Source organism: Giraffa tippelskirchi, chromosome 7, assembly GCF_054371585.1.
Source record: "Giraffa tippelskirchi isolate mGirTip1 chromosome 7, T2T-mGirTip1v1.2.pri, whole genome shotgun sequence".
Classification (NCBI taxonomy): Eukaryota; Metazoa; Chordata; class Mammalia; order Artiodactyla; family Giraffidae; genus Giraffa; species Giraffa tippelskirchi.
Genome location: NC_137281.1, coordinates 148,550,589 through 148,578,158, shown reverse-complemented (window position 1 = coordinate 148,578,158; position 27,570 = coordinate 148,550,589). Strand labels below are relative to the sequence as shown.

Genomic DNA, 27,570 nt, shown 5'->3' with positions numbered 1-27,570 from the left:
ATGAGTCAGCTCTTTGCATCAGGTGGCCAAAGTCAAAGCATATATATTACAATTGTTACATCTTTTTCTTTGATTGATCCTTTGATTGTTATAGTATCTTTCTTTGTCTCTTTTAACAGTCTTTATTTTAAACTCTATTTTGTCTGATAGGAGTATTGCTTCAGCTTTCTTTTGAATTCCATTTACGTGGATACCTTTTTCTATACCCTCACTTTCAGTCTGTATGTATTCCTAGATCTGAAGTGGGTCTCTTACAGGCAGCATATATATGGGGTTTGTTTTTGTATCCGTTCAGCCAGTCTGTCTTTTGGTTGAAGCACTTAATCCGTTTACATTTAAGGTAATTACCTGTATGTGTGTTCTTATTGTCATTTTGTTAACTGTATGTTTTCTTTTACCACTGAACTTGCCCACTTGTAATTTTCTTGTTTCTAATTGTGACCTTTTCTTTTCAGCCTCCTTTAGCGATTGTTGTAAAGCTGGTTTAGTAGTGCTGAATTCTCTCATCCTTTGCTTATTTGTGAAGCTTTTGATTTCTCCATCAAATCTGAAAGCCTAGCTGGGTAGAGAATTCTTGGTTGTAAGATTTTTTGCGTTCATCACTTTAAATATATCGTGCCTTTCCCTTCTGACCTGCATAGTTTCTATTTAAACAATCAACTGATAACCTTATGCAGATTCCCTTGTATGTTAGCTGTTGCTTTTCCCTTGCTGCTTTTAATATTTTATTTTTGTCTTTAATTTTTGTTGTTTGATTAATATGTATCTTGGTGTGTTCCTCCTTGGGTTTATGCTGTGTGGGACTCTGCCCTTCCTGGACTTGGGTGGCTGTTTCCTTTCCTATGTTAGGGAAGTTTCCGCTATTATCTGCCTATATTTTCTTAGGCCCTTTCTCTCTCTTCTCCTTCTGGGACTCCTATCATGGGAATGTTGGTGTGTTTAATGTTCTCCTAAAGGTCTCTGAAACTGTTCTCATTTCTTTTAACTCTTTTTTCCTTATCTTGTTCAACTCCAGTGATTTCCACCATTTTATCTTCAAGTCACTTATCTGTTCTTCTTAACTCATTTATTCGGTGGATTCCTTCTAGTAGAATCACTGATAACAAACATATTCCTTCTATTTTTAATTTCAGTTACTGTGCTGTTGAACTCTGTTGTTTATACTTTCTAGCTCTTTGTTATATATTTCTTGCACCTTCTTGGTCTGTGCCTCCATATTTTTTTTTCCCCTGAGATCTTGGATCATCTTTATTATCATTCCCATGAATACTTTTTCAGGTAGATTTTCTATCTCCACTTCACTGATTTGTCTTCTGGGGTTTTATCTTGATCCTTTGTGTGGAACATATTCCTCTGCTGTCTCATTTTGTCTAACTTTCTGTGTTTGCAAACTCCATTATGCAGGCTGCAGGGTTGAAGCTCCTCATCCTTCTGGTATCTGGCCCCTGGTGGGTGAGGCTGGTCTAGAGGCTTGTGCAGGCTTCCTGGTGGGAGGGATTGGTTCCTTCCCACTGGTGGGTGGAGCTGGATCTTGTCCCTCTAGTGGGTAGGGCCATATCAGGGGGAGTGTTTAGAGGCAGCTGTGGGCTCAGGAAGTCTTTTAGGCAGCCTTTCTGGTGATGAGTGGGCCTGTGTTCCCGCTGTGTTGGTTGTTTGGGCTGCGGCATCCAAGCACTGGGTGCCTACAGGCTGTTAGGTGTGGCCGGGTCTTGGTGTCAAAGTAGCAGTCTCCAAAGAGCTCACTCCAATGAGTACTCCCCAATAGCTCCACCGCCAGTGTGAACCACAGCCACCCCTGCCTTCCCTTGGGGACCCTTCCAAGCAGCATGTAGGTCTGGCCCAGGCTTCTATGAAGACACAGCTTTTCCCCAGGGTCAGGGTCCTGGTGCACACAAGACGTTGTGTGCATCTTCCACAATGCAGGTTCTGTTTCCCCCAGTCCTGTGGAAGACTGTAATCAAGCCACACTGGCCTTCAAAGCCAAATGCTGCTCCTCCCGTTGCCAGACACACACACACACCCCCCAAGCTGGGATGCCTGACATGGGGCTCAGAACTCTCCTTCCTATAGGAGAAACTCTGCAATGTAATTATTTTCCAGTCTGTGGGTTGCCCACCCAGTGGGTATGAGATTTGATTATATTGCGAATGTGCCCTTCCTATCATCTTGTTGTGGCTCCCTCTTTGTCTTTGGATGTAGAATATCTTTTATGGTAGGTTCCAGTCTTTTTTGTTAGTGGTTGTTCAGCAGGTGGTTGTGATTTAGAGAGAGGGTGAACTCAAGTCCTTCTACTCCACTGTCTTGTCTCCAGCCTCTTTAAGATTTCAGACTTCTAAAGAAAGAAAAGGATTTCAGACTTTAAATAAATACTACTTTCTGAGAGTTTATAGAGCTCTAGAACATGATATTTGCATAAAATTAGTTGATAGAAAAAAAATTAGGTAATAGAAATATCAAAATATTAATTCATTGGAGAGCTACTAATCTTAAAGAATATTATGAATGCATGTTTTCAAAAGCTTAATTTTTAAAAACAGCTTAATTGACATTTTAATTTTCTTAACTGCTAAAGATTTTGATTTTTTGTCCCTATTTCTTCATAGCAAATCTACATATATGATATATTCTTAATCATCTGACACTGAAATTGGATTCAGTTTATTGATATTGTATCTTTGTTTTTCTTCTTTATTTTTATTATACCTTTTGAGATTTTTCCGATAGATTTTCCCTTTACTCAAAAATCTTACTGATGAATTTCTTCTCTGATTATTTTTTAACCCAATGATACCAGCTTCTCTCCCATCCTGTCAGGAGTTTCTCAACACACCTTTTAAAAAATAACTCATTAAAAGCAATGGCTAAAGTAATTCACTATGTCTTCTAACAGTTTTTACTCCTGATAACTGAACACATTCATGAAATAACTTAGCTGTAACCAGGTATCTTGGTAGATTTCTATTGCCAATAATGTGTTTACCAGCTGAGTTCTGATCTTTTTCTCATAAGATCTACTTGAAGGATTATTTGACTTTGCCTTCCATTTAGGTTTTTAAAGCATAGCTCAGTTGGTAAAGAATCTGCCTGCAATGCAGGAGACCCCGATTTGATTCCTGGGTCAGGAAGATCTGCTGGAGAAGAGATAGGCTACCCATTCCAGTATTCTTGGGCTTCGCTTGTGGCTCAGCTGGTAAAGAATCCGCCTGCAATGCGGGAGACCTGAGTTCAATCCCTGGGTTGGGAAGATCTCCTGGAGAAGGGAAAGGCTACCCACTCCAGTATTCTGGCCTGGAAAATTCCATGGACTCTGTAGTCCATGGGGTTGCAAAGAGTCAGACACGACTGAGTGACTTTCACTTTCAAGCATAAAGTGCATTTTTTTGGAACTGCAGGTTCATTGAAGTCATTTTGTCTTATGATTTTTTATGGAAGTAAACATGAACATTACGAGATACAAATGAAGTTTCATTTATTAATAGACCCTGCGACATGATTCCATATATAGAAAATGCTATTCAAAAACTAACCTGCTAAAACTAAAAAACTAACCTGCTATAGCTAATAAACATATTCAGCAAAATTACAGAGTAAAAAACACAAAAATTAGTGTATTTCTATACACTAGCAGTGAACATGTGAAAAGGAGATTAATATTTCATTTACAGTAGCATTCAGAAGAATAAAATACCTAGGAATAAATTGAACCAGGGAAGTGGAAGACTTGCATATTAAGGTATAAAACATTGCTAGAAGAATTGAAGGAAGACTTAAATAAATGTAAAGATACCCCATATCCATGGACTGGAAGATTTCAGTTTATTAAAATGTCAGTTCAGCAAGATTTGTAGATCCCATGCAGTCCCTATCAAAATTACAACGGCTTTTTTTGCAGAAATAGGAAAACTGATCCTTAAATTCATACGGAACTGTAGGAGGCCCCAGAATGACAAAACGATATAGAAAAGGAAAGTAGAAGTTGGAGAACTCAAACTTCCTGATTTCAAAACTTACTACAGTGCTACAATAATTGAAACGGTGGAGTACTAGCGTAAAGATAGACTTGTAGACCAATGGAGTAGAATCAAGAGTCAAGAGATAAACCCAAACATCTATGGCTAATTGATTTTCAACATGGAAGCCTAAGACTGGTTAATGGAGAAGGTGTAGTCTCTTCAGTTAATGGTACTGAACAGCTGGATAACCACATACAAAAGAATGAAGTTATACCCTTACAATGTGGGTGAGCAAAGTGAAAGAAGACACAGAAGACCATTCATATGCAATGCTTAAAACAGGCAAATACACTGGATCAGAAAATAGATTGGTGGTTGTCAGGGCCTAGGGAAAGGAGGAATGAGGATTTGAATATGGGGTTTATTTTTTGAAGTGATAATGTTTTAAAATTAGATAGTGATGAAAGTTGTACAACTCTGAATATACTCAAGCACTGAATTGTGAACTTCTAAGAGGTGAATTCTGTGAATTGTATCTCAGTAAAGCTATTATTTTTAAAAAGGAGAAGAGCAAAATTGTCTGCTCAGGGATGTGCAGCTATTCAAGAATATTCTCTTATTCAATGACCGTATTCAACCCTATAATTAACATGTTTTTTCCTTAAGAACCCATCTTACCCTGTGATACAGAAGTTCAGTATAGACTATTTATTAACAAACTGTGATACTTGTAATGGTTCCTTATTCCTAATCTAACCAGGTAACCTCACATCATGGCCAGAAGTTTGTAGTTACAGTTTTATCTTTTATGTCAGTAAAACCTGTTCATCTGAGATATTTGTTATAGTATCAGTCTACATCCCTTTGGGCTGCAGTGGCTTTCTTTCTCATTTTCTTTTTTAATTGATGACCAATATCATGTTCTTCTGAATATCCTTTATTTTGTGTAAGTCATGTGTTATTTTAAATTAATAAGTCCTATATCAGAGGTTGGGAGAATAAATGGTTTAAGAAATTCTCTCAGCTGAAATTCAATCTTAAATTGTTTCCATATGGAACTTTTAATTAAACCTCTCCTCAAAGGTACCACTGTTCTGATAGCATATTGAAGTCAGCTCTTACTTGCTTTTTATATTTCTCACATTTGGAGTGAAGAGTATTTTTTTCTTACATTAGAATGAGTATGCAATACTATTTATTAGTGTTCCCCCCCTGCCATAAACACTGATTTCTTAAAGGCTAAACTTAAGAACAGTTGTATGTGTCAATTAACTAATAATCAACTGATTCTCCTTTCTGAGCTAGATGGTATCCATTTTCCTATGGAATTATAACCCTGAGTGGACAGGTGATTTATACGATGTGATGGAGGTTTGGAGAGCCACGCTCAGGCAGCAGGGCGTCGACCTTTTCTTAGTCTCATGAGGTGGTGTCCCAGACAGAGCCATTCTCACCAAAGCTGAGGCCTGTTAGACCCACAGCCACAGATGCCTGTGGAGTGAACAACAGTGCTGGAGAGCTGCCTGGAACTGAAACTGCAGTCTGTGACCTGTGCCAGGTGCTTTTGTTACAAAGCCTTAGAATCTAGGATTTCAGAATTTTGGCCATCTTCAATGGATTGCTCTGAGAAATTCTGATCACATATATCACACATCCCTTTCTTACACTGTGATTCTCTATTCTGACTCTGTGTGGTGGCTTTTGGAAAGTTAACTGTGTGAACTATGATCTGTGTACTTTGCTGTATGTATGTTTGTATACTTCAACCAGGAGTTGGGTTTTGTTTGTTTTTAAGTACATATAGGAAACCATATACTGATTAAGAGGTAGGACTAGTGTAGCAATCAGGAAGAGACTTTTCACTTCATCACTTTTCTTAGTGTTTTAATTTTTGTAAGAAACATATTATCTTTGAAAAGTAAAAGAGCAAACTTTACAGAAAAGAAAGTTATACTGAGAGTTTTGATGGAAAGACAAGATAATCTGTCCATGCTAGGATTGGGGGGTTTAAAGTCAAACCTGAGTTTAAATGCTAACTCTGTTCTTTCCTTTTTCTTACTAAGTCTGCACAGCAGTGCGTTTGGGGGCTTTCTTCCTCTCCCATCTAGGAAGCATCCCAGTGCCAACTTCTTATCACTTTTCCGGTAGTGTGATACCAGAAAGAACAAGTACTGGAGCATAAAAGGAGAGGGGACAAGTTGTAGCCATCCTGGCCAGTTCAGGGTACACACTCCTTCTTCTAGCAAGCATGTCATACGTTGATTAATTATACCCTTCATCCTGAATCCCTGCTCTTCACAGCCTGTTCTTCATGGTCAGCCTGATGTCCTTGCTCAACAACCAGCTCTTTCCACTGCCAGGCTCTAGTCCGCTCAGAGTGAATGCACTGGGCATGGTCCCGCCACAGGATGACCTTGCCATGATTGTTTTTAGAAGGAAAAGCACCGAGTGTGCCTTCCTCCTCCTGGCTCTGACTGACTCCTGCTGTGTCTTGTGTAATAGGCTTTAAAGGAGATAGATGAAGTCGGGGACCTACTGCACCTGAAGTATTCCCGTCATCGGTCAGTACCCCTCCTGGACAGGCCCTTTGATGAGACGACATACGAAGAAACCGAAGACTGAGCCTTTCTGGTGCTCCGCTACAGGAACTCTCCCACTCGCCCAGGAACTGCGTGTGGCCTCTCCGAGCCAGTGGCAGGAACCACACTCCGTGGCCATCTCACATGCAAGACGTTTCCTCAACTACTGACGCCGGCCACCTCCGTTCTCAGTGGCGTTTTGTAAATAATGAGAAACTGCTGCACATCCTTCCTTCGCTACATTTCACCTTAAAAAAAAAAAAAGGGTGACTCACTTTGATTTTTTTCGTCCATTAAAAAAAAAAGTTTTATTTTATAACTATTCTACTTGTGAAATCACGCTGACCCTCGCCCGTCTCTGGCTGACCATGCAGGCTGTTTTGCTCTCGCAGCCCCCTCCCACACCTGGGCCCGGCCGGAGCTCCTGCTGTCCCTGCCGCGCAGCCTTGAGACTCGCCTGGCCCTCCTTCCTGGGGAGCGGGGGCCTCCCCCTCACTTCCAGTCCAGGTCTCAGAGGCTGCCAGCCTTGGAATCCCTGTTGAGCCAGTCACGACACAATCCACCAGTGTTTTAAAGGTGACTGAAGTCTAGCTGTGTAGAAAGGCAACTTTGCCAAAACTGCCACCCTCTGCCTGGAACTCTCTCTGGCCAAAAGCCTCTGAGGCTTGGTCTTCGTCTGTTCTGTTCCGGTCACCAGAGGATAATCCTGCTTCACCATCAAATGTTTCTCCATAATGGTCACCCTCTGAACGTTATGTCCAGTTTCTGGGTGTTTCCCAAGCTGCGATCTGACACTCCTGCCCCCTCTTTAAGACACGTAGCTTGCAGCCACGTACCACCCTGGTCAGACCTCGGTGCTGAAGCTGACACCCAAGCTCTCTGCTCTGTGTGCGGAGCAGCCCCTCGGTGATCCTCCCTCCTACCGGCACGAGAGGGCAGGGGTGGTATGGAAAGAGGTGGTGGCTCCTCGTTTCCACAGAATGTCTGGTTTGGTTATTACTGCTTTCTGCTTTTCAAAATGATGACAGCCTCTGCCTGGGTCTGGGTCCAGATTAGGATTGAAACTGATAAAGGAAAATGTGGGTAAACCCTCCACTCAGAAATCATTTGTCATGTTCCTGAGTGTATTAGCTCACCTTTTCTAGAGGGTGACCTATGTAAGTAAGTATCACTGTCTGAGTGATGTTGCTCTTCCGTCCTCAGTGTCCTAGCGCAGTTCTCACCTGGCATCTGGGCCTCGGGGGCTCCATCTCCTTCCGTTACCTCCTTGTTTCTCCCTGAGAAATTCTGAACACACTTTTTCACTAACCTGAGATCCTCTTTTGACTCTGTTTTCATACCAGGCAAGGGAACGTCTTTCAGTGAGCTTTATACTGCTTGACCAAAGAACAAATCCGAAAATCACCATGTTAAAGTTCTTACTTTTTTTTTTCCGTTGACCAAAGCTTAAGTGAAGAGAATTTTGGACTTTTTTGTACCCAAGATCAGCTGTCTTCTAGTAGCCATCAAGTATTATGGGGGAAGGAGTGGAAACAGAATGGAAGAACTTTGTGTGAAAGCAGTTTTGTATATTTTTGAAATCATTCCTTTTATTGGTAAAAAAAATTCTCAGTCCAAGTTCTCTCTAGGCATCTTGTCATCAAATGTGGTATTTTTGTGCTGATATGTTTAGTGGAGGACATAAATGATGCTATTGCTGGTGAAGTTTTGTTTTCATGTCTTAAGTTATCTTAGGTCACTCTCAGCATCTGAGAACCTTAAGCCCTTGAAATAGTCTGAGGTTTTATTATACTTTTTTAAAGAATTAAAAAAAAAAAAAAAACAGGTTGAGATGCAGGGACTGCATTTAGCATGTACAAGTTGGAGTAAAAAAGACTTTGGTAAACTTAAGTAATTAGTCCCGTAAAATAAAATACATTACTAACATTTCCTGCACATCTAGGCCGTCACCATAGAACTCCATTAGAATACCAGAGAGCTTTTGCTGGTATAGAGTTTGCAAAAGTCACAAACTTTAAGCAATGAACTTAATGGCCAGTCTTTTATTTTGACTTGCATGAAGTCACTGCAACTTAAAATGTCAGTTATATGGGCATTTAAATATATATATATATATATATATATATATATATATATATATATATATATGTATCACTTTGCTATGCAGTTATTTCAGGATAAATGCAGTTAAGTTATAGGTTTATTTTGAAGTGATAAAACTGTGATCTCACCAGGAACTCGACTTTCTAGAGGACAAAACATTATGCACACTGGTTGTCTCTTCCTGAAACTGTAATGTAAATCTAGAGTCCAGTCATATCACAAACACCGTTAGTTAACCACGTACTTGGGAAAATACAAGTGTATATAAACGAAGTCATTGGGAATGAGTAGAAACCCGGAACAGATAAATGTTGTTTAGTACATGGTTTATCACAGCCTGCTTCAGGAATCTGATGGGATTCAAACAGGTATCTGCTAACCATTCCTACCAAAGCTGATCCATCAGAGTTAGCTGATAGAGGTGTGACTAATCCTTACTACTTTTTCTCATCCCTCTTTTCATTTAGCATTGTCTTCACCCATTTCAAGTTTATATGACCGTTTTGTCAGATCGCATCAGAAACCAGGAAGTGTATAACTAGGGGACATCAAAATCACATCCAAAGAATGGATCAAGTGGAAATGTCAGATTCTCCTCCCATCTTTATTAAAAGCTTTGCCCTAGAATATGGCGTGTGTTTTGGAACAAGTAAATATTGAAAGGAAATATTCAGGGTTAAGGTCTTTGAAGCACCAAACTTTTCGCTTTGCTTTGGAACATTTTTTCCTTTTAAAAACATTCTGAAAAAAAAAAGAAAAATTCTGGTCTCCAGAGGCCAGAGTACTCCTTGCTCATTTGAAGAACTCAGCACCTTTGGTCTTTTCATCATCATCTTAAACTTTTGTGATGGGGTATTTCAGTTGGTCAAACAGGCTTCTTCCTTATGTGGTCATGGAAGGTGAACAGAAATAAGGGACACAGCTACTGAGGGCTGTGCATTTGCCTGGTGCCTTTTCAGAAGCCAAAGCTGTGTTTATTCCCTCATGTCTCCCTTTCCAAATTGATGAGCATCTCTGGCAACCTGTCATACTGGGTTAGGCAGCAGCACAGAACTGCTAGTCACATGAAGAAAGAGAATTCGGGTTCTTCTTTTGTATGAATTTGTGGCAAAACCACCTTCAGAAGGTTGAATATAATTGACTGTCGCCTGGTTTTCTCTCTTTTGGCCACTCCACATGGCATGCAGAAGTCTAGTTCCCCAGTCAGGGATCAAACCTGTGCCTCCTGCAGTGGAAGCGTGGAGTCTTAACCACTGGACTGCCAGGAAAGTCCCTCCTGGTTCTCTTGTAATAATACAAAGAGTTGCTGTGACCGCATTCCCAGGGTGTCTTTCTTGATGTTGTAGGTAAGCCAGAATAGGTTTTAACCTCTACTTGCTATAACCTGTGTGGTTAGAAAAGATGAAAGAGTTCTTTTCCTCTGTCCACTGTGAGGAACGTTAAGAATTGTTGAGCACTTCACACAGGTAAAATCAGTGTAGCCCCAAGGGGTGATGAAGGGGGAGTTATGAAAATCACAGGATTTGTCTTGGCCATTGAGCAGCTGTCTGCTTCAATGCACCCTCAGCCTGTAGATTGATATGCTGCTACTTGCCTAACATGGAAGCTTAGTGCCCAGTAGGCATCTTAATCTGTGAAGCCAGTTAATCAAAATATCTTCCATTCTCTCCTCAGCATTACCTCCATGAAACACGGTGTTCAGACTCCTAGCCAGTTGCCATGTGCCCAGATAGCTAAGTTAGGCGGCTGGCTTCCTGCCTTATCGTACAGAAGAAATGCCAGGACTCGCCAATAATCCCTTTGCTCTTAATGTGTAAAAATGTCATTGCCCCTTTAGTCACTTCCAGTGACTTCTAAGCACCTTTTCCTATAGATTGAGCCTTTTCTAGGGAGGAGACTGAAGGGGCTAGCTCGAGCCCTGATAGGAAATGTTTTTTCTAGTCTCTGCTGAGTCTGGAGTTAATCACATTCCCAGTCATTCTTGGGAAGGACTTGGGGGAGCTGTGGTCAAGGTCTCGTTTACTACGGAGTACACATGATAAATGGCCTTATAAACTGAGATTCTTTGTGGTATGATGAGTTTATTTAACTGACCGTAAAGAATTCAGTGGCTCTTAAACTGCCATTACTATGTTTTTTAATGAAGCATACCCAAAGCTCTGTTCTTTTGGAGCAGTTGTGGGGAGGTTGAATGAAAGGTAAAAGTTATTGCAGCGCCCTGACATTGTACCAAGCGTCTTGCCTTGTTGCCGTCTGCATGGATAGTGGATCCTCCCATAGACGAACCTGGAGCCCACTCAGTGTCTGCTTTTTCCACCACAGTTACGGAGTTCCTTGTGCACAGTTTTGTCGCTTGGCCCAGGTCTTCCTAAGAAGTGTGGGACATATCCCTGGCTAGGGTGGAATGTCTTCACCCTTAGTATTAGGTCTTGTTCCCTCAGTTGTTAAGGGTTAGAACAGTAAAAAGCATCCTCGATGGTTCTTCAGAGGAGACTAGTGAGGTCACCAAGTCAGCCAGCATGCCCACACAGTCTTAATGATCCCTCTCTGGATAAAGGCAGCTAACATTAAGAGAAGGGGGAAAGATAAACGAAGAATAGATACATAGCTTATGGGGAGCTGAGCTCTTTATTTTGATGGCCTGTATATTTTTCATTCCTGAAAAACTGGAATTTGCAAGAGGTGCTGTGATAACCCTTCTCCAGCCCTGTAATGCTCATATAATCTGAGAAAGAGAAGGGAAATACATAAATTAATTTTTTTTAAGATTTAGTATTGTGTTAAAATGTCACCCTGTCTACCTTCTTTGCTGAATGATTTTTGTTTGTTTTTGATTTGTTAGATGATGGTTGAGCTATAAATAATGCCTTGGGAGAGGTGTATCCATTCTGAGAGTGTATGTTAAGAGCTGAAGGGGAACTACTTGAGATGACTTAAGAATCATCCAATGCAAATACATTGTTTTGCTCCAATAAAATATTCGAAAAGCTGTATCTACCTTTATTCATTCAACCAATATATACTGAGTGCTGTTTCCACGCCAGGCACTGCACTGTGGCACTCAGTCGTGTCCCGACTCTTTGCAGTTCCATAGACTGCAGCCCGCCAAGGTCCTCTGTCCATGGGATTCTCCAGGCAAGAATACTGGAGTGGGTTGCCATTTCCTTCTCCAGGGGATCTTCCTGACCCAGGGATCGAACCCACATCTGTACTGGCAGGCAAATTCTCTACCACTGAGCCACTTGGGCTTCCAAGAGGAATCCATACAGGGAGTCAAAAGGAGCGGAGGGAGACTTTGGGGTTCACAGTAGCTGGAACAGTAACAGAACAAGCTAAGATTTTAACAACATAACTCACCCCCTCTTCCCACCTTGTACTTTGTCTGGGTCATCACAGCATTCAACCAGTAAATACCAGGTGCTGTTTCCATAGCCAGGCACTGCACTGAGCATCACCAATAACTGCAACAAACAAAGTTAGGGTTCCTACTTTCAGGGAAACAAGCATGAACCAAATGCATTAGAAACTACTAAGTGCCGTGAAGGAAAGGTAAACAATGTGAGACGATTGGAACCAGTGCCTGGTTTAGACAAAGGTGATAGAGGAAGCTTTTCTAAGGAGTGGAGAATCTGGAAGAGTGTGGTTGATGGTCACTGAGTAAAGGGCCAGTGGTGAGGTGGGGCTCACGAGGAGGTGGTGGAGGCCTGCTGCACAGGCTGTCGTGAGTTTTATCTCACTGGGAGAACTAGTGAAAACTTCTAAGCATTGGAAAGAATGTCCCCTAGCATGCTTCTTTGTAGACAGTGACAAATTGATAAAATTTACATGGAAATGCAAAGGACCTAGAATAGCCAAAACAATTTTGTAACGGTACTTAACACTGTGTATATGTGCTCAGTCATGTCCTACTCTGTGGCCCCCGTAGACTATGGCCCACCAGGTTCCTCTGCCCATCGAATTTTCCAGGCAAGAATACTGCAGTGGGGTGCCATTTCCTACTCCAGGGGATTTTCTTGACTCAGGGATTGAAACTGATTTCAAAACTTTGTGCAAAGAAAACTGCAGTAACCAAGAGTGGTATCAACCAAGCAGTTGATATTAGACTAGTTATATAAGAGCAATAAAACAGAATAGGGAGTCCAGAAATAGACCCACACATGTATGGTTAGTTGATTTTTCATACATGCCAAGTTAATTCAATGGGAAAAGGACCTTCAACCCTTACATAACAACACAATTAAATCATAGATCCGAACATAAAAAATAAAAAGCTGCTAGGAGAAACTATAAAAGAAAATCTGTGACTTTGGATTAGGTGCAATGATTTCTTCAGACACAAAAAAGAAGGCTCAAAAGATGCTGAAAAACTGGACTTACTAAAAAAATACTAGGAAAATGTAACAAAAATGTAGGTAACAGACTGGGTTAAAATACCCACAGAACATATTTCTGACAAAGGCTGTCTAGAATGTAAAAAGAATTCTTAAAGCTCAGTAAGACAAGACTGTTGAGTAAAAAATAGGCAAGAGATTTGAACAGACATTTCACAAAAGGAATACTAGTGGCCAGTAAGCACATGGAAAAATGCTCAGTATCACTGTTTATTAAGGAAATGCAAATTAAAGCTGCAATAAGATGCTATCACACATCCACCTGCTAGAATCAGTTCAGTTCAGTTCAGTCGCTCAGCCGTGTCCGACTCTGCGACCCCATGAATTGGAGCACGCCCGGCCTCCCCGTCCATCACCAACTCCCAGTGTCCATCGAATCGGTGATGCCATCCAACCATCTCATCCTCTGTTGTCCCCTTCTCCTCCTGCCCCCAATCCTTCCCAGCATTAGGGTCTTTTCCAATGAGTCAACTCTTCGCATGAGGTGGCCAAACCTGCTAAGAATGGCTAAACTTAAAAAGAATTACAATGCCAAGTGTTGATGAAGGTGAGAATGCAAAATGGTGCAGCCATTTGAAAAAACAATTTGACAGTTTTTTGACAGCAGTTTCATCCAAGAGAAGTGAAAACATACCCACAGAAGAACTGGCACTTGAATATTCGTAGCTGCTTTATTCATAATAGCCCCAAAATGAAAACAATCCAAATGCCATCATAATTAACAGAAAAAGAAGCTAAATGGTCATGTGATGGAATACTACTTAGCGGTGAAAAGGAATAAATTACAACTAGATGGATGAATCCCAACCATGCTCAAAGAAAGAAGCCAAGCAAAAAGATTACATGTAAAATTCTAAAAAGGCAAACTAACCTATGATGACAGAAAGTGGAGAAGTGCTTACCAGGAGCCAGGGGTGTAGAGGTAGGAATTAACTGAACAAAGGGACTGTTAAAGAATAGTTTTTCAAAAAAGAAGAAAATCTTGACTCTTTGACAGATATAAAAATGAAAGATTTTATTTAACTCAATGATGAGGAAACTGTTAAGTATATTGCAACCAATTCAAAGGAAATTAGAAAACAAACTTTATGGGGCAGGAATATTTAATGTACAAATGACAAAACTGATCTCTTTCACACTAGGGGTGGTAGGTCAATTGAACTTCCACAGGACAGGACCGAAGAATTATTTTGCTTTGCTATTAGTTACCTACAACCTACAAAGTCGTAAAACAGCCCCAAGACAATGAAAGACTAGAATCAGATAAACTCAAGGGATGTACTGTAGACAATGCATTGTTTTCCACTGAAGCATATTTATTCTTCCTGCAGTTCACCAGAGGAAACTGGAGTTCTAAGAAGTTTCTGTATCATGATGATGGTAGTGATTACATGGATGTATACATTTGTCAAAACTCATTCAACTATACAGTTAAAATAAGTGTGTTTTAGCCTTCCTTGAGCTTCTCTGACCTCTCAGTTCCAATGGGCAGATGCAAGCACTTGTTAATTAGGGAAGGGAGAGGAGGCCAGAGAGAAACAGCCAAGAGCAGCTTTGGGGCAAAGTCCTTGTTCCCCATCAAAGGATACACACAACAGTATCTTCGAGCTATTCTGCAGGTATTGTAACCCCCTCCAGGTGGAAAAAGTTAATGATTAATGCATGGCAGATAGATGGGGAAACAGTGGCTGACTTTATTTTTCTGGGCTCCAAAATCACTGCAGATGGTGACTGCAGCCATGAAATTAAAAGACACTTACTCCTTGGAAGGAAAGTTATGACCAATCTAGACAGCATATTAAAAAGCAGAGACATTACTTTTTCAACAAAGGTCCATCTAGTCAAGGCTGTGGTTTTTCCAATGGTCATGTATGGATATGAGAGTTGGACTATAAGGAAAGCTGAGTGCCGAAGAATTGATGATTTTGAACTGTGGTGTTGGAGAAGACTCTTGAGAGTCCCTTGGACTGCAAGGAGATCCAACCAGTCCATCCTAAAGGAGATCAGTCCTGGGTGTTCATTGGAAGGACTGATGTTGAAGCTGAAACTCCAATACTTTGGCCACCTGATTCGAAGACTGACTCATTGGCAAAGATCCTGATTCTGGGAAAGATTGAGGGCAGGAGGAGAAGGGGACAATAGAGGATGAGATGGCTGGATGGCATCATCAACTCGATGGATATGGGTTTGGGTGGACTCAGGGAGTTGGTGATGGACAGAGAGGCCTGACGTGCTGCAATTCGTGGGGTCACAAAGAGTCGGACACGACTGAGTGACTGAACTGAACTGAATGATGGTATGCTGCCCACAAGCATGTACACCCCAGACCAGCTGGACTTGAAGGTTGATGGTGTGAACGCCTACTTACCTCACCACCCACCCATCAGAAGAATGTCCACCAGCTGATCACGTCCTCTTTGAACAATTACAATAAAACTTGGACTTTCCTGGTGGATCATTGGTAAAGAATCCACCTTGCAATGCAGGGGACATGGGTTCGATCCCTGGTTTGGAAGATTCCGCATAAGCCCGCATGCCGCAACTAAGACCTGGCGCAGCCAGGACGCGCCGAGTGTACAGACTAATCAGGAGGCTCTTACAGCTGTTCAGGTAAGGGGCAGAGGGACTCCCAGTGGAGTGGTAGTGATTGACCTTGGAATGAATGAACTCATGATTTTCAACTTCATGTTTAATCTGGCGCAAGGAGAGCCGCGCGGGCGCCCCCGCCAGCCCCGGACCCGAGAGAACGGCGAGCCGCGCGCCCCCCGGCCCGCGCGCCGCGGGCCCCGCGCTCGCGCGCCCGGAGGAGGCGAGGCCGCGCGTCTGCACACTCTGCGGAGCCGGCCGGGAGGCGCGGGGGCAGCGGGCGGAGCCGCCTCGGGAGAGAGAGGGTGTGGCGCCTCCCCTGCCGCGCGGGGCTCCTCCTCGGCGCGGCGCTGCTGGCCGCGGTGCGAGGGCTCCCCCTGCGGAAGCCGCGGGGCCCCGGCCGGAGCCACGCGAAGCTGGCGGAGATGAGCGGCGGGGCGCGCGCGGTGTCTGCTCGCCCGGCCCCGACGTCCCCGAGCACCCGGCGCTGGCCCACTGCTCCCGACCTGCGGGGACCCCCACCCCCGGGGAGAAACTTCACTTCTGGGCGGAGTGGGGCGCGGAATCACCCTGAAGCCGCTCGGCTTCCTCTCCCGTCCGCCCGCCGCCTGCCTGGCCCTGAGCGAACCTCGCCGGCAGCTGTGCCGGCCCGGGGCGGGCTCCGAGAGGAGGGTGGGCGAGGACCCCCGCCCTTTGCGGGCCGGCGGACGGGGGTTGCTGAGGTTCCGACGGTCCAGTCCCCCCCGGTGCAGCGTCTTCAGTCAGATCTGCAAAGGATTTGAGTCCTTCGGGGTGTGAATTGAGAAAAGGTGAGGTAGTAAGACCCTGATGCTGGGAAAGATTGAGGGCAGGAGGACAAGGGGACGACAGAGGATGAGATGGTTGGATGGCATCACCGACTCAATGGACATGAGTTTGAGTAAGCTCCAGGAGTTGGTGATGGACAGAGAGGCCTGGCCTGCTGCAGTCCATGGGGTCGCAAAGAGGCGGACACGACTGAGCGACTGAACTGACTGACTGACTGAAGTAGTAAGTGGGGGCCTCCAACTGCTGGGTGGGACCTTTGTATTACTAGGTGCTTGGACAAGCAGAAGAGGCCAGTAAGAAGGTGAAAGCGGAGGTGCTCTGCATGCCGAGGTGGTTGCCCTTGAGGGGTTATTGGCCTCAGCGTCTTCACAGGCGTGTCTGCACTGACGCCTGGGCGTTGAGATCCAGCAGAGCTGCACTTGAACACAAGCTCCCTTAGTGTGACCTGCGAGATCTTATGTAAATCCCTAGCCCTCTCGGAGCCTCCATAGCCCCATCGTTAACACAGAGGTAGTCACACTCACCCCTCAGTGTTGTTGGCGGTCATTCAATCACTCAGCAGTGATTTACTGAGCGCCTGCAGGGTGCCAGGCACCGTACTGAGCACATGATACATGTGAGCAAAGCAGACATTTCTTCCTGCACCGGGCTGACACTTACTAGCTGGAGTAAGTGTCAGGAGGTATGTAAAGGACCTGGCCCCGGGCCTGGTATGGAAGACGTGCTCAGACAATGCTCGGGTGCTCAGCTCACCTCCCTACGGGCCTCACTTCTCATTGTCTGAGGGCTTTGGCCGGCACTGGGACCTGCTCTGAGCTGTTCACGGCAAGCCGGATGTGGCTGGAGTGCAGATCCTCTCCCCCACCCAGCCTCCCTCAACCAGTGACTGACGGGGTAACTGGGGCGCCCAGAGGGATGCACCCTAGTGGTCCACTGTGGTCACTGGCTTCATGGAGCATTCTTTATTAGCTGCCTCCCTTCCCCGACTCACTCGCGTACTCCCCGTTTGGTCTCCAGGGATTACCTTCCAAAGAAACCACTTGCCCTTGAAGCTTTGTCTCAGGGTTGGCTTCTCAGGGAACCCAGACTAAGGCCAGATATCCCCCTCCACCCTGGGGAGTTCCCCAGGGGCTGATACAGGGCAGGAGACTCCCAGAGAGGAAGGGAAGGTGCATGGCTGTGAAGTTGAGCCAGGGCTTCCTATGGGATCTGCTCATTGTCTGGTCCGATGGGGCACCAGGGCAGGGAGGGCTGGAAATGGACACTTTGAATGCCCACTTGATACCAGCCCTGTCCCATCACTGTTTCCATTTACAGATGAGGACACTCACTTAGGTTACACACCTGCCAGGGTCCCACAAGTCAGAAACCAGGCCACCAATGGGATTCAGACCTGGCAGCCTCGAGAGCAGGGTTTCTTAACTATAGCACTGTTGAGATTCTAAGCTGGAAAAATTCTTGATTTTTTATTTCCTTGTTGTGAAAGGGCTTCTCCGGTTGCTCAGTGATAAAAAATCCGCCTGCAATGCAGGAGACACAGGAGAGGCAGCTTCAATCTCTGGGTCAGGAAAATTCCCTGGAGGAGGCAATGGCAACCCACGTGCATTGTAATATCTCTAGCTTCTACTCAGTGGATGCCAGTAGCACTCCCTCCTGTGATAACTATTAATACCAATATCACTGCCAAATGGTGAAACCTGGTACTTATGCCCACAAGGCTGGGGCATCTAAATCAGCTAGAAAGGCTGCAGACCCTGAACTCCTGTTCCCCCAAGTCTCCCTTCTCTGTGCCCAGAGGGTGCAGACAGGACCAACTACACACAAAATCACAGGGACAGGTAGGAATTATGGGTGGGAACTGCTAGGAAACAATCATCTGGGGAAGCTCCAGGCCTCCAGGACTGGCCAGTGAAGGTGTTGGGTTGTTGCCCAACTCCTCTGTCCATCCTCTACTCATCCACCCTGGCTATCGGGACCAGAACACTTTCACTCAGGGAGATTTTGAGCGCCGGTTGAGATGGGCCCAGGGTTGCCCTGGGACCAGGTGTTTAGGGCAGGAGCCTTGGAGCCAGGCATCTGGGGACCACAGAGGGAGGTGGTCAAAGGGGAGAGATGCAAGCAATCAGACTGATTCAGCCCCTGATTTGTGCAGTAGACTCTCAGGGCTCTCACCTGTAGGGCTGGAGCATGATGGTTAAGAGTGTGGGCTCTGGGCCCAGGCTGTCTGGTTCAAATCCTGGTTCTCCCGCTAAATGTCTGTGTCACCCCAGGCAAGTTCCTTGCCCTTTCTGTGCCTCAGTTTGCATCATCAAAATGGAGATGACAGCTAGCACTGACATCTGAGATCGTTGGGAGGATGAAGCAAGTGATTAAGTGTTTAGAATAGTGCTGGGCACACAGTGGATGCTGTGGAAGTGTTTGATAAATAAAATTCTGACAGTCCTTCCAGGTAGGAATTACTGTCCTCATTTTGTTGGTGGGAAATCACCAGATTGAATGAGCTAATAAGAAGGAGAACTGGGATTTGAACCCAAGCTGATCTGACTTCCCAGAGCCATGTTTTCCAGCGCTACCACACTGCCAGACTAGGAAGTGGGAGGTGGGGTCCAGGATGTGGCCTGGGTGAAGCAGGGTGCAGAGGCTCCCAGCCCTTGATGCTCACGGGGCAGAGCTGGACAGGCTCGTTCTACCCTGGTGTAGGGACCTGGGCAATGGGGCTGCAGCTTGGAGGTAGGTGCTGAGCTCCCGGTGTTCCAGTCTGAGCAGAGAAGGCCAGAGAAAGAGCCAGAGACATTCAGGATCTGCTTTCACTCACTATTTGAGCTGCAGCAAGGACAGTTCCAGTGTGGACCTCAGGGCACTGGCCGGCGGAGGGAATTGGCTGGCAGACAGACGGACATACCCACGGCCTGGAAATCCAGGGCCCAGGTGGGCGGGCAAAGGAAGGTATAGCTGTGGTTGGGGATGCCAGGGAATACAGCCCCCACATGGATGGCTTGGGAAGGCCAGGTGGCAGGGGGCGTTGGAGGGGAAGGGTCTGTGCCCGCTGCCCACACCTGCATCAAGTCTTTCTGAGCCTCCTGCTCTGACCTGAGAGGGCCTGAGTGTCTATTCTCTGACAAGGGCCCTGGGGGATTCTGAGGCAAGTGTTTGCGAACTGGACTTTGTAATTACTGCCTTAAACACCTCCCTTCCCCTCCAGGCCTCCCTTTCTTCCATCTGTGAATGAGGTGGGATTGTGTCTCATCCCTGTGTAGAAACCTGATTTGACCCCTCCTCCTCATGCCTCACGTTGGCATCATTTCACCCGAGCGCTTTGTGGGCATCATCCACCCTCTGAGGTGTCAAAGCAGACGTGTTTGGCTTTGTTTAATTAATTTAGTATTTGACTTTGCTGCGTCTTCGCTGTGGTGCTTGGGCTGTTCCTTGCAGCGCACAGATTTAGTTGACCCACGGCCTGTGGGATCTCAGCTCCCCGACTAGGGATCAAACCCCCATCCCCTGCACTGGAAGGCAGATTCTTTACCACTGGACACCAGGGAAGTCCCCAGACAGACATGTTTGGGTGCCTGGTCACAAGGTGAGTGTGTGATCTGGTCTTCCCCCAAACCTCCTGCCTCCCCCCTGCTCCCCACCCACTCCCAGCCTTTTCCAGGTCCACATGGGCCTTGACCTCAGGCACCTCCCTGCTCCTTCCTCCCTCAGGTCTCGGCCTCCCCAGATCCCAGCTCTCCTAGAGAAGAGGAGGAGACCCTTCTGCTCTCCAGAACCCACTTCTAGGCAAGGCCATGTCAACACAGATGTTGGGTGCTCCCTGAATAAGCACCCCTGACCCTAGATAAGACGCCCTCACCCGCGACCCTGGAGGACGCTCCCTTGCTGCTGGAGCTGCAGAAATTGCTGGGATTGGCCAATGCAGGCTTGAATGCCTTGAGCCCCAACATCCAGGTGAGGGCTACAAGGGGGGCCATGAACCCAGCGGATTCCTGGAGAGAAGTTGAGCTCAACAGCTCAGCTCTGCGGTCAGGCATCTCATCCTGTATTCCATGGAGGATGGGGATCCTGTGTGGGTCAGACAAGGTGACTCCCATGCCCCACCTATGGAGTAGGAGGAGTCGGGCTTCTCCACTTCTTAGCTGCAGACCATCACGTGGCTCTCCCAGCCTCTATTGCCTAGACAATGTTGTTGTTCATTCGCTCAGTTGTGTCCGACTCTTTGCGACTCCATGGACTGCAGTATGCCAGGCTTCCCTGTCCTCCACTATCTCCTGGAGTTTGCTCAAATTCATATCCATTGAGTTGGTGATGCTAATCATGTCTGTTTAGACCATAGCAAGGGGCAAACAGCACCAATCTGGCGGGGCTGTCATGAGGACTGAATGAGCAAAGAATGTTTCTTGAGCTGCAGGGGGTTCCTGGAATATGGGCAGAGGCCAAGTAGAAAGCCCTGAAGGTCTGATCTTCCCTGGCCAGACCCACTTCTTGCTGCAGGCCCCGGAAGAAAAATAGGGTAGGTTGCTCACCAGAGGGGCTTTATGGGAGAGAAAACTAGAGAGGTTGGTGGAATTCCAGCTTACAGTCTTCACTGTCAGCCCTGAATCCCTAAAGATAATAATTCCTGCATTTTGTGTATTCCTGCATCTACAGCTTACAAAACACTTTCACTGAAAGAGAAAAAAGGCCACAAAAATATAAAACACATAACATTCTAAAGTTGTTTAAAAGTGTGTGTGTGTGTATCTGTATATCTAAACTTGGAGTGTTAGTCACCAAAATGTTATCTGTCAAAAATGGAATATGGGTGATTTCCCTTTTCTTTATATTTTGTTGGTCCCCCCCGCCAAAAAAAATTTTGTCCTTTGACCTTGTATTACTTCGTAATAGCCCCAAAGTGATGTTTTTAAAGTTCACTTGCACATAAATGATTTCATGTTCCTTATTTCCTCTCCCCAAAGTGGTGAACAAGAGCCCTTCCCTGGGCTGCTGGGGGGTTTGCTGTCACTTGGTCTCATTTTCTGGCCCTACAATGAGGAAATGGAGGTTCAGGGCTGTTGGTGGCCCCAGAAGCTGGGCGGCCTGTGGGCTGTTGGAGCCAGAATTCAAACCCAGATTCTTGTAAAGGAGTGGATCTCCAATCTGGCAACACATGTTAGAACCATCACACCTGGCCCCATCTCACACTAGTTAAATCTGTCTGGGGTGAGGTCAGGGGGTCAGGAATCTCCCGCGAATTCTGATGCAAAGCCAGAGCTTAGGCGGTGACCACAGTTGCCCCAGGGAGGCCAAGAAGGTTGACCAGAAGAACAGGCTGGTTTACAGAAAGGGCCAGACCTCTCCCCCTGACCCTAGGCCTGTCATCTCCCTTTTTGGAGTGTGGCTCTGAGCCCTCCCTCCGTGGACAGGTGTGTCTGTCCCTCTGCAGGTGACCATCGAGGTGGTGGCGGACCCCCAGGCTGAGCTGGAGATGGACCCAATGGCTGAGCCCAACAATCGCTGGTCCGAGGCCGCCCCCTGCTGGCTGCCCGCTGAGGCACTGTTCTGGCCCCTATTCTGGGGCTACTCAAGGGTGAGGAAGGGAAGCTCCATCTCAAGGGCAGAGCCCTGGGGGAAGAGCAGGAAGAGGACCAGGAGGACGACCCCCTAGAGTACAGTGAGGGTGAGGACCAGGAGGAGGACAGTGAGGAACACGGTGGAGATGACCAGGAGCCGGGCTTCAGTGGGCTGCTGGGCCTTCGAGGAGCCTCATCACTATGGTGAGTACCCCCATCTTGACATCCCTGGCTGCTGCCCCTGGAGGTCCTGAGTGGAAATAAGGGTGGCAGCTTCCTGGGCAGGGTCGGTTGTGGAGGTCTGGAGCTTAGGCCCTGTACCAACACCATCATCAGCTCAATAGTAATACCCAAGGCTTGCAAAGGCTTTTGTTTTTTTAATTGACTCTCACAATAGCCCTGAGATCCCCTAAGCAAAACAGGCATTTGTTAATAATATATTTATTCACATCTATCAGTTTTCCAACAAATTAAGAAATAATTATAAATCCCACCACTCACAACTGACCTCATTTTCAGACTGTGTGAGTCTGAATCCTGGGTCTGCTGCTTACCAGTTGAGTGACCTTGGGCAAGTTACTTAACCTCTCTGGGGCTCGGTTCCTTCCTCTACAAAATGGAGATGGGCACAACCCTTACTACGTAGAACTAAGTGTAGAGAGTGGTGAGTTAATGCTTTTAAAATCTAAGTACATAGGAAAGTAAGTATTGGGTATTATTACTTTAGAAAACAACATGACAACACAGACTGTTCAGAAAATATCACCTGAAGCCTGCCCCGCCCCTACCATGACAGGCATTTTTATTTTTGCATATTGCAGTTCCGGTTTTCCCTGGGTAAGAATGTTTCACAAAGTGTTACAGCTCTACTTCCCAGAGCCCTAACATCTCATCGTTGGGTCAGACTAAGTCATAACAGGCTTTCCCTGTTTCACCAGAGTCCTGTAAGCTAACAGGCAGAATTTTCATGATTTCCAACATTTCTTCTATTGATTTTTCTTAATCACTTGGTGCCAGCCTGTTCAGACCTGCCTGGGAAGTGGGGAGAGGGCGGGGCATGTGTGTTCAGTACTTCAGGGGTTCCACTGAGAGCCCTGGTGCATTTCGGGTCCCTCAGAGCAGGACTGGGTCACTAACGTGGGGACATTCTTTAGTACCCCTAGTATTAAAGAAGTATACTTTTATACTTCTTTAAAGGAAGAAGTATCGTCCAGGAAAGTATCATCAACTATGGTTTGGTTGACATAAAACTGTAGCTTAAGGACATAGGGGGACTTTTCCAAGGTCCCCCCAGCAGTGACTAGGTGGCCTCCAGGTAGCTTTACTCTATGTTGCTGTGTGGGCACACAGTGGGTGACTGGGGTTTGTGACACTTCATGCATTTGCCCCGGTGTTCACTGCACAGGGGTGCCCAGCTGAGCAAGTGAGTGGGGCTGAAATTCAACCCCTGCTTCATCTGCTAGGGGAGTCCTGGCCCCAGGGCTGCACCCTTCCGAGGAAGGGGTTGCCTTTTGCTAATTCACACCAGGCTGCCTCGTGGGCTCTACCCACTCACCCTTGACTCCCTGCCTTGACCCAGACTATGAGCTTCAGGAGGAGTGGAGCCCCTTGTCTCCCTGCAGTGGGAGCTGTGGCAGCAGCCAGCGGAGGACAGCCCTGCGGCTACGCCTGCACTGCCTCCGAGTCCTGCGCCTGTGACCTGCCCCCCTGTCTTGGTGAGATGAGCCCCAGCGCCTGCAGAGGGAGTGGCTTGCACTGTCTGAGCCTTGTACAAGGTGGACTCAGGAGAGGGGAGCCAGGAAGCTCACAAACGTGGTGGTCCTGTCCCGTCCCAGGTGCTGTGGGCACTTCAAGCCTAGTGAGGGCTGGGCGCCCACCAGGGGCACAGACGTGCCCTGCAGCACCACCAGCCTGGCCTCCTCTCTTCCCAAAGGCACCAAGGACGAGGACCCCTTGGGCCTCCCCAGTGAGGGGTGGAAGCCCGTGGCCCACGATGCTACGGACATGCTCAGCCCAGGTCAGTGTGGGGGGCTAGCCCTGTCCGCCGGGGGTCTGGGGAGAACCTCTCTCGGAAGGGTGAAACCTTACTGCACTGGCAGGAATAGTGCCTCCTTGATGCAGAGGACATCTTCCAGCTGGAAGGTAGCCTCCCCAGCAAGGGGACCGTAGCAATTCTGAGCCCCCCTTGCCAGGCCCACTGGCCTTTCCCAGCCTGCTGGGAAAGAAGGTCTTGAGGGGAGCCACAGAGCTTGGGAGATCATCCAGTGGAACAGGACAGGATGGAGACCTTCTGGCTTGCCCTCCCTGGTCACTCTTGAATGCTCCTGGCGAGCTCTGTCTGGGGAGCAGGTGCTGTTAAAACCAGTCAGGGTCCAGACCGGTTTTCAGCAGCGAGGAGCAGGCCACGCTTTCACCAGCACACTCCCCATCTGTGTCTCTGGCGCTCACCTGCACTTCGCAAGGAGGCAGGCAGCTGCCAGAAGCCTCCTTGCAGTTGACTCCTGTGCTCCATGCTGCAGAAGCTCAACGAGCTGGAATGGTGCACCCAGCCCTGTGTCGGGCAGGAGATTCCCAGAAGACTAAGCCAGGTCCCAGCCCTCAAGGGGCTCAGGTCTTAGAGGGAAAGACACACAGGACCAACTTAGGCCCAGCACTGCCAAGTGGGCCCCAACGGTCTGGAGCAAAGAGGAAGGAGCAGTTTGCTCTGCGCGGTCAGAGAAGCCACATTTCCCAACGGAGAGAGAGGGGAGGAGAGCAGCATAGACAGAGGGGCCCTGGGGGCCCAGAAGGATAGAGTGAGCCTGAGAAGGGTAATGTTAAGAACAAGAATGGGCCAGTGAGAGTGGTTAAAACAGGGAAACATTTTCTTACCAGGAGACTGAAACAGCTGTCCCTGCCCTTTACCACCCCAGCTCCTTCCCCGAGATCCTAGGATCTTTCCCACCATCTAGCATCTAAAAGGACAAAGGGTAGCTCATCAGGGCTTGCTGGCCCCCTCCTCCAGCCCCTTGGCCGTTGTCCATGCTGTCATGGCCTGTTGCTTCAGCTTGCCTGGGTGGTGATGTGTGGTCTCTCCTGTCAGCCAGGTCATTCTGCCCCCAGCTTGGGTGTGGGTCCCTCCCAGCCTACCCCTAATGCACCTCCAAGCCACACCTTTGTATGGCCCTTGAGCCACCCCCACCCCACCCAGGGGCTGACCGGTCCCTCCTTCCCCCGCCACCTCCCCTGCCCTCTGCAGATGTGGACAGCCGTGAGAAGTGGCTGAACTGCAAGAGTGACCTCCTGGCCAAGTACCTGAAGCCAGGTGCTGCGGGCCCTGCCCAGCTGCCCGTGCGTGTACGCGCTGGAGGCCGTGTCCAGCGCCGTGAGCCTGCGGGACGGGAGCACCAGAGCCGCAGCTTCTGCTGGAAGGACGCCAGCGGCCCGTGCGAGTGCCTGGACGTGTACCGGCCCAGGGCCAGCTTCTGCCTGCGCTCTCTGCAGCACACTGGCCGCCCAGCACTGCTGCTACGACACAGGCAGCCGGCTGCTGACCCAGGGCAAGGGTGCTGGCGCGCCCGACCTGGTCAGCACTGACGTCTTGCCCGAGCTGCACTTAAAGGTGGACACGTTGCCCTGGATCCCGTGTAACGGGGGCTGCAACCGCTCCCACGCAGTGCGGCCCCCCCAACAATGTCTGGGCCTACACGGACAACTCTCCCAAGGAGGAGTACCTGGCCCAGTCGCAGGAAGCCAAGGAGTACTAACGAGGGGCTGCCACGCTGGACAGCGTTTCCTCGCAGGCCCCCCGCCTTCGCCCCTCCTCTGCCCAGATCTGGTGAGGCCGGCCTGAGCCTCGAGCCCTCTGCCTGGGAACCTGGGGCGGGCAGGTCAGCGCGGTGTGGGGTCGGCTTGAAAGGTGTGTGAGGGGCCCAGGGGGAGGCCGTAGCCCCGCCCCCTCCAGGGGCCTAGGAGGGAGGCTGGAGCTCCGCCCCGCTGCCGCGGTGGCTGCCAGGAAATGCGTTGTCTGTGGAGAAACTTCCCTTAGGCCTGGTGGGAGGCGCTGTCCTAGCCTTACCGCCCATTTTCCTTCCTCGGCCTGGGAGCACGGGTGAGCTGGGCTCTCCACACGCAGCGGTGATTCCCGGAACCTACGTTAAGTCCCCCAAAGCCCCAGCCCCGAGGGCCAGCCCTACCACCCCCGCAGCCTCCCACTGCCACCCCAGGTCCAGCTGCCTTCCTCGGCTCTGAGCGGTAGCACGTGGCCATCTTGCCCACCCCTTTTGGGAGGGTGGTCATCAGCCCTCCCACGGAGCTGCCTCCCATGGAGTTCCAGTGGAGACCACCTCGGTCTAGGGCCGAAGGTCCGCGGTGGAGACATAAGTGGATAGACTGAGGCAGCCAAGACGAGGCAGGATATCCGGGTGGGGCAGGGATCGACAAATTCTGGGGGCTTTGTTTGTCCACCTCACCTCTGTTCTATCCAACTTGTAGGAATGTTGTAGGGCTGGGAGATCACACCGCCCTGAGCACAGCGGTCTGGCTTGGGGAGGGCTCAGAACCGATGTAGAAGGATGGGTCAGGTGCAGGGTGAGCTGGTAGATCAGTTCTCCGGGTGGGTGTGGGTGTGTGTAGGTGTGTGTTAGGGGACAGCCCTGGTTTACAGTGTTTGGGCAATTTCTGTGGTGTAAACATACCCACTGTGGCCCACTTCAAGCTCCCAAGGTGATGTCGCTGAATGCACTGAGCTCAGAGCTGGGAAGAGATGTGTATGATCAGCTCTGCCAGCACCTCCTGCCTCTTCCCTGCCTCCCCTCACCCTCACCACCCTCTCCCCTCGGCAGCCACACTTCCTTGCCTTCTGTGGGGTTGAAATGCTGATGTCCCAGTTGTTTCTGTTCACAAAAGCCTCTAAAAGGCCGGGCACTTCAGTTCTAGCCCTTAGACAGCTGCCCTGAAGCTCTCTGGGAACCTCAGCAACAAAGCACTTTATTTTCTAATTCTGTCTGATTAAGAATTTGAGTTCCCAGAGGAGCAGAGAAATGTAGGGAGCCCTTGCTGACCTCTTAAGCCAAGCTTCCCTGGGCTCTGTTTGTAATTATCTAAACCAGCTGGGCTTCCCAGGTGGCGCTAGTGGTAAAGAACCTGCCTGCCAATACAGGTAAACATAGGAGATGAGGGTTCAATCCCTGGGTCAGGAAGACCCTCTGGAGGAGGATAGGTCAACTCACTCCAGTATTCTTGCCTGGAGAATCCCATGGACAGAGGAGCCCAGCGGGCTACAGTCCATGGGGTCCCAGAGTCAGACGTGACTGAAGCAACTTAACACACATACAACCCAGCTGGGCAGACAGAGATCCGGGGTGCAGAGCTTACATTGGTTAGGTTATCTTTCTCAGAGTCATAAAGGGTTACTTGAGAGGCAAGGAGCTAGCAGGACCTCAGGGACACATTCAGAGTCCTTTGGTCAGAGAGAGAAATTATACTGACACCAGAGGAAGGAACTTGCCGCAAGGGGATCTGATGCAGAGTTGTCCCAAGGACTACACCTAAAAGATAATCAAGGTGGACCTGTACCCTGCCTTCGCTGGTACCCTTACCAGACACTCCACTGTCACTCCAG

The 27,570-nt window shown here is 47.8% G+C and overlaps 2 protein-coding genes and 1 long non-coding RNA gene across 5 annotated transcripts in view; 2 read left to right on the top strand and 1 right to left on the bottom strand.

Moving 5' to 3' along the window:
* Window positions 1-11,628, top strand: part of SPTLC2 (serine palmitoyltransferase long chain base subunit 2) — a 105,776-nt gene extending 94,148 nt beyond the window's left edge. The window contains exons 12-13 of one of the 3 annotated variants that reach the window (XR_014059607.1): window positions 9,103-9,981; window positions 10,310-11,628. Coding sequence is in view for 2 of the 3 variants with exons in the window: in XM_081510560.1 (XP_081366686.1) it covers window positions 6,456-6,575 (120 nt within the window). In the remaining variant the exon portion in view is untranslated. Of the gene's footprint in view, window positions 1-6,455; window positions 8,234-9,102 lie in introns of those variants that run through there. The other 2 variants (XM_081510561.1, XM_081510560.1) reach the window with 2 other exon arrangements.
* Window positions 63-5,485, bottom strand: LOC145513640 (uncharacterized). The gene is made up of 2 exons (XR_014059612.1): window positions 5,361-5,485; window positions 63-2,332 (listed from the first exon to the last, which is right to left on the bottom strand). It is a non-coding gene; the product is annotated as an uncharacterized LOC145513640 (long non-coding RNA).
* Window positions 11,629-15,559: 3,931 nt separating the features above from the next.
* ISM2 (isthmin 2) lies at window positions 15,560-25,714 on the top strand. The gene is given in 13 exon segments (XM_081510799.1): window positions 15,560-15,636; window positions 15,731-16,358; window positions 20,125-20,367; window positions 21,842-21,985; window positions 22,036-22,135; window positions 23,548-23,620; window positions 23,622-23,683; window positions 23,902-23,985; window positions 25,207-25,265; window positions 25,267-25,347; window positions 25,350-25,447; window positions 25,449-25,629; window positions 25,631-25,714. Coding segments are annotated over 13 exon segments (1,914 nt in total).
* The last annotated feature ends 1,856 nt before the right edge of the window (window positions 25,715-27,570 follow it).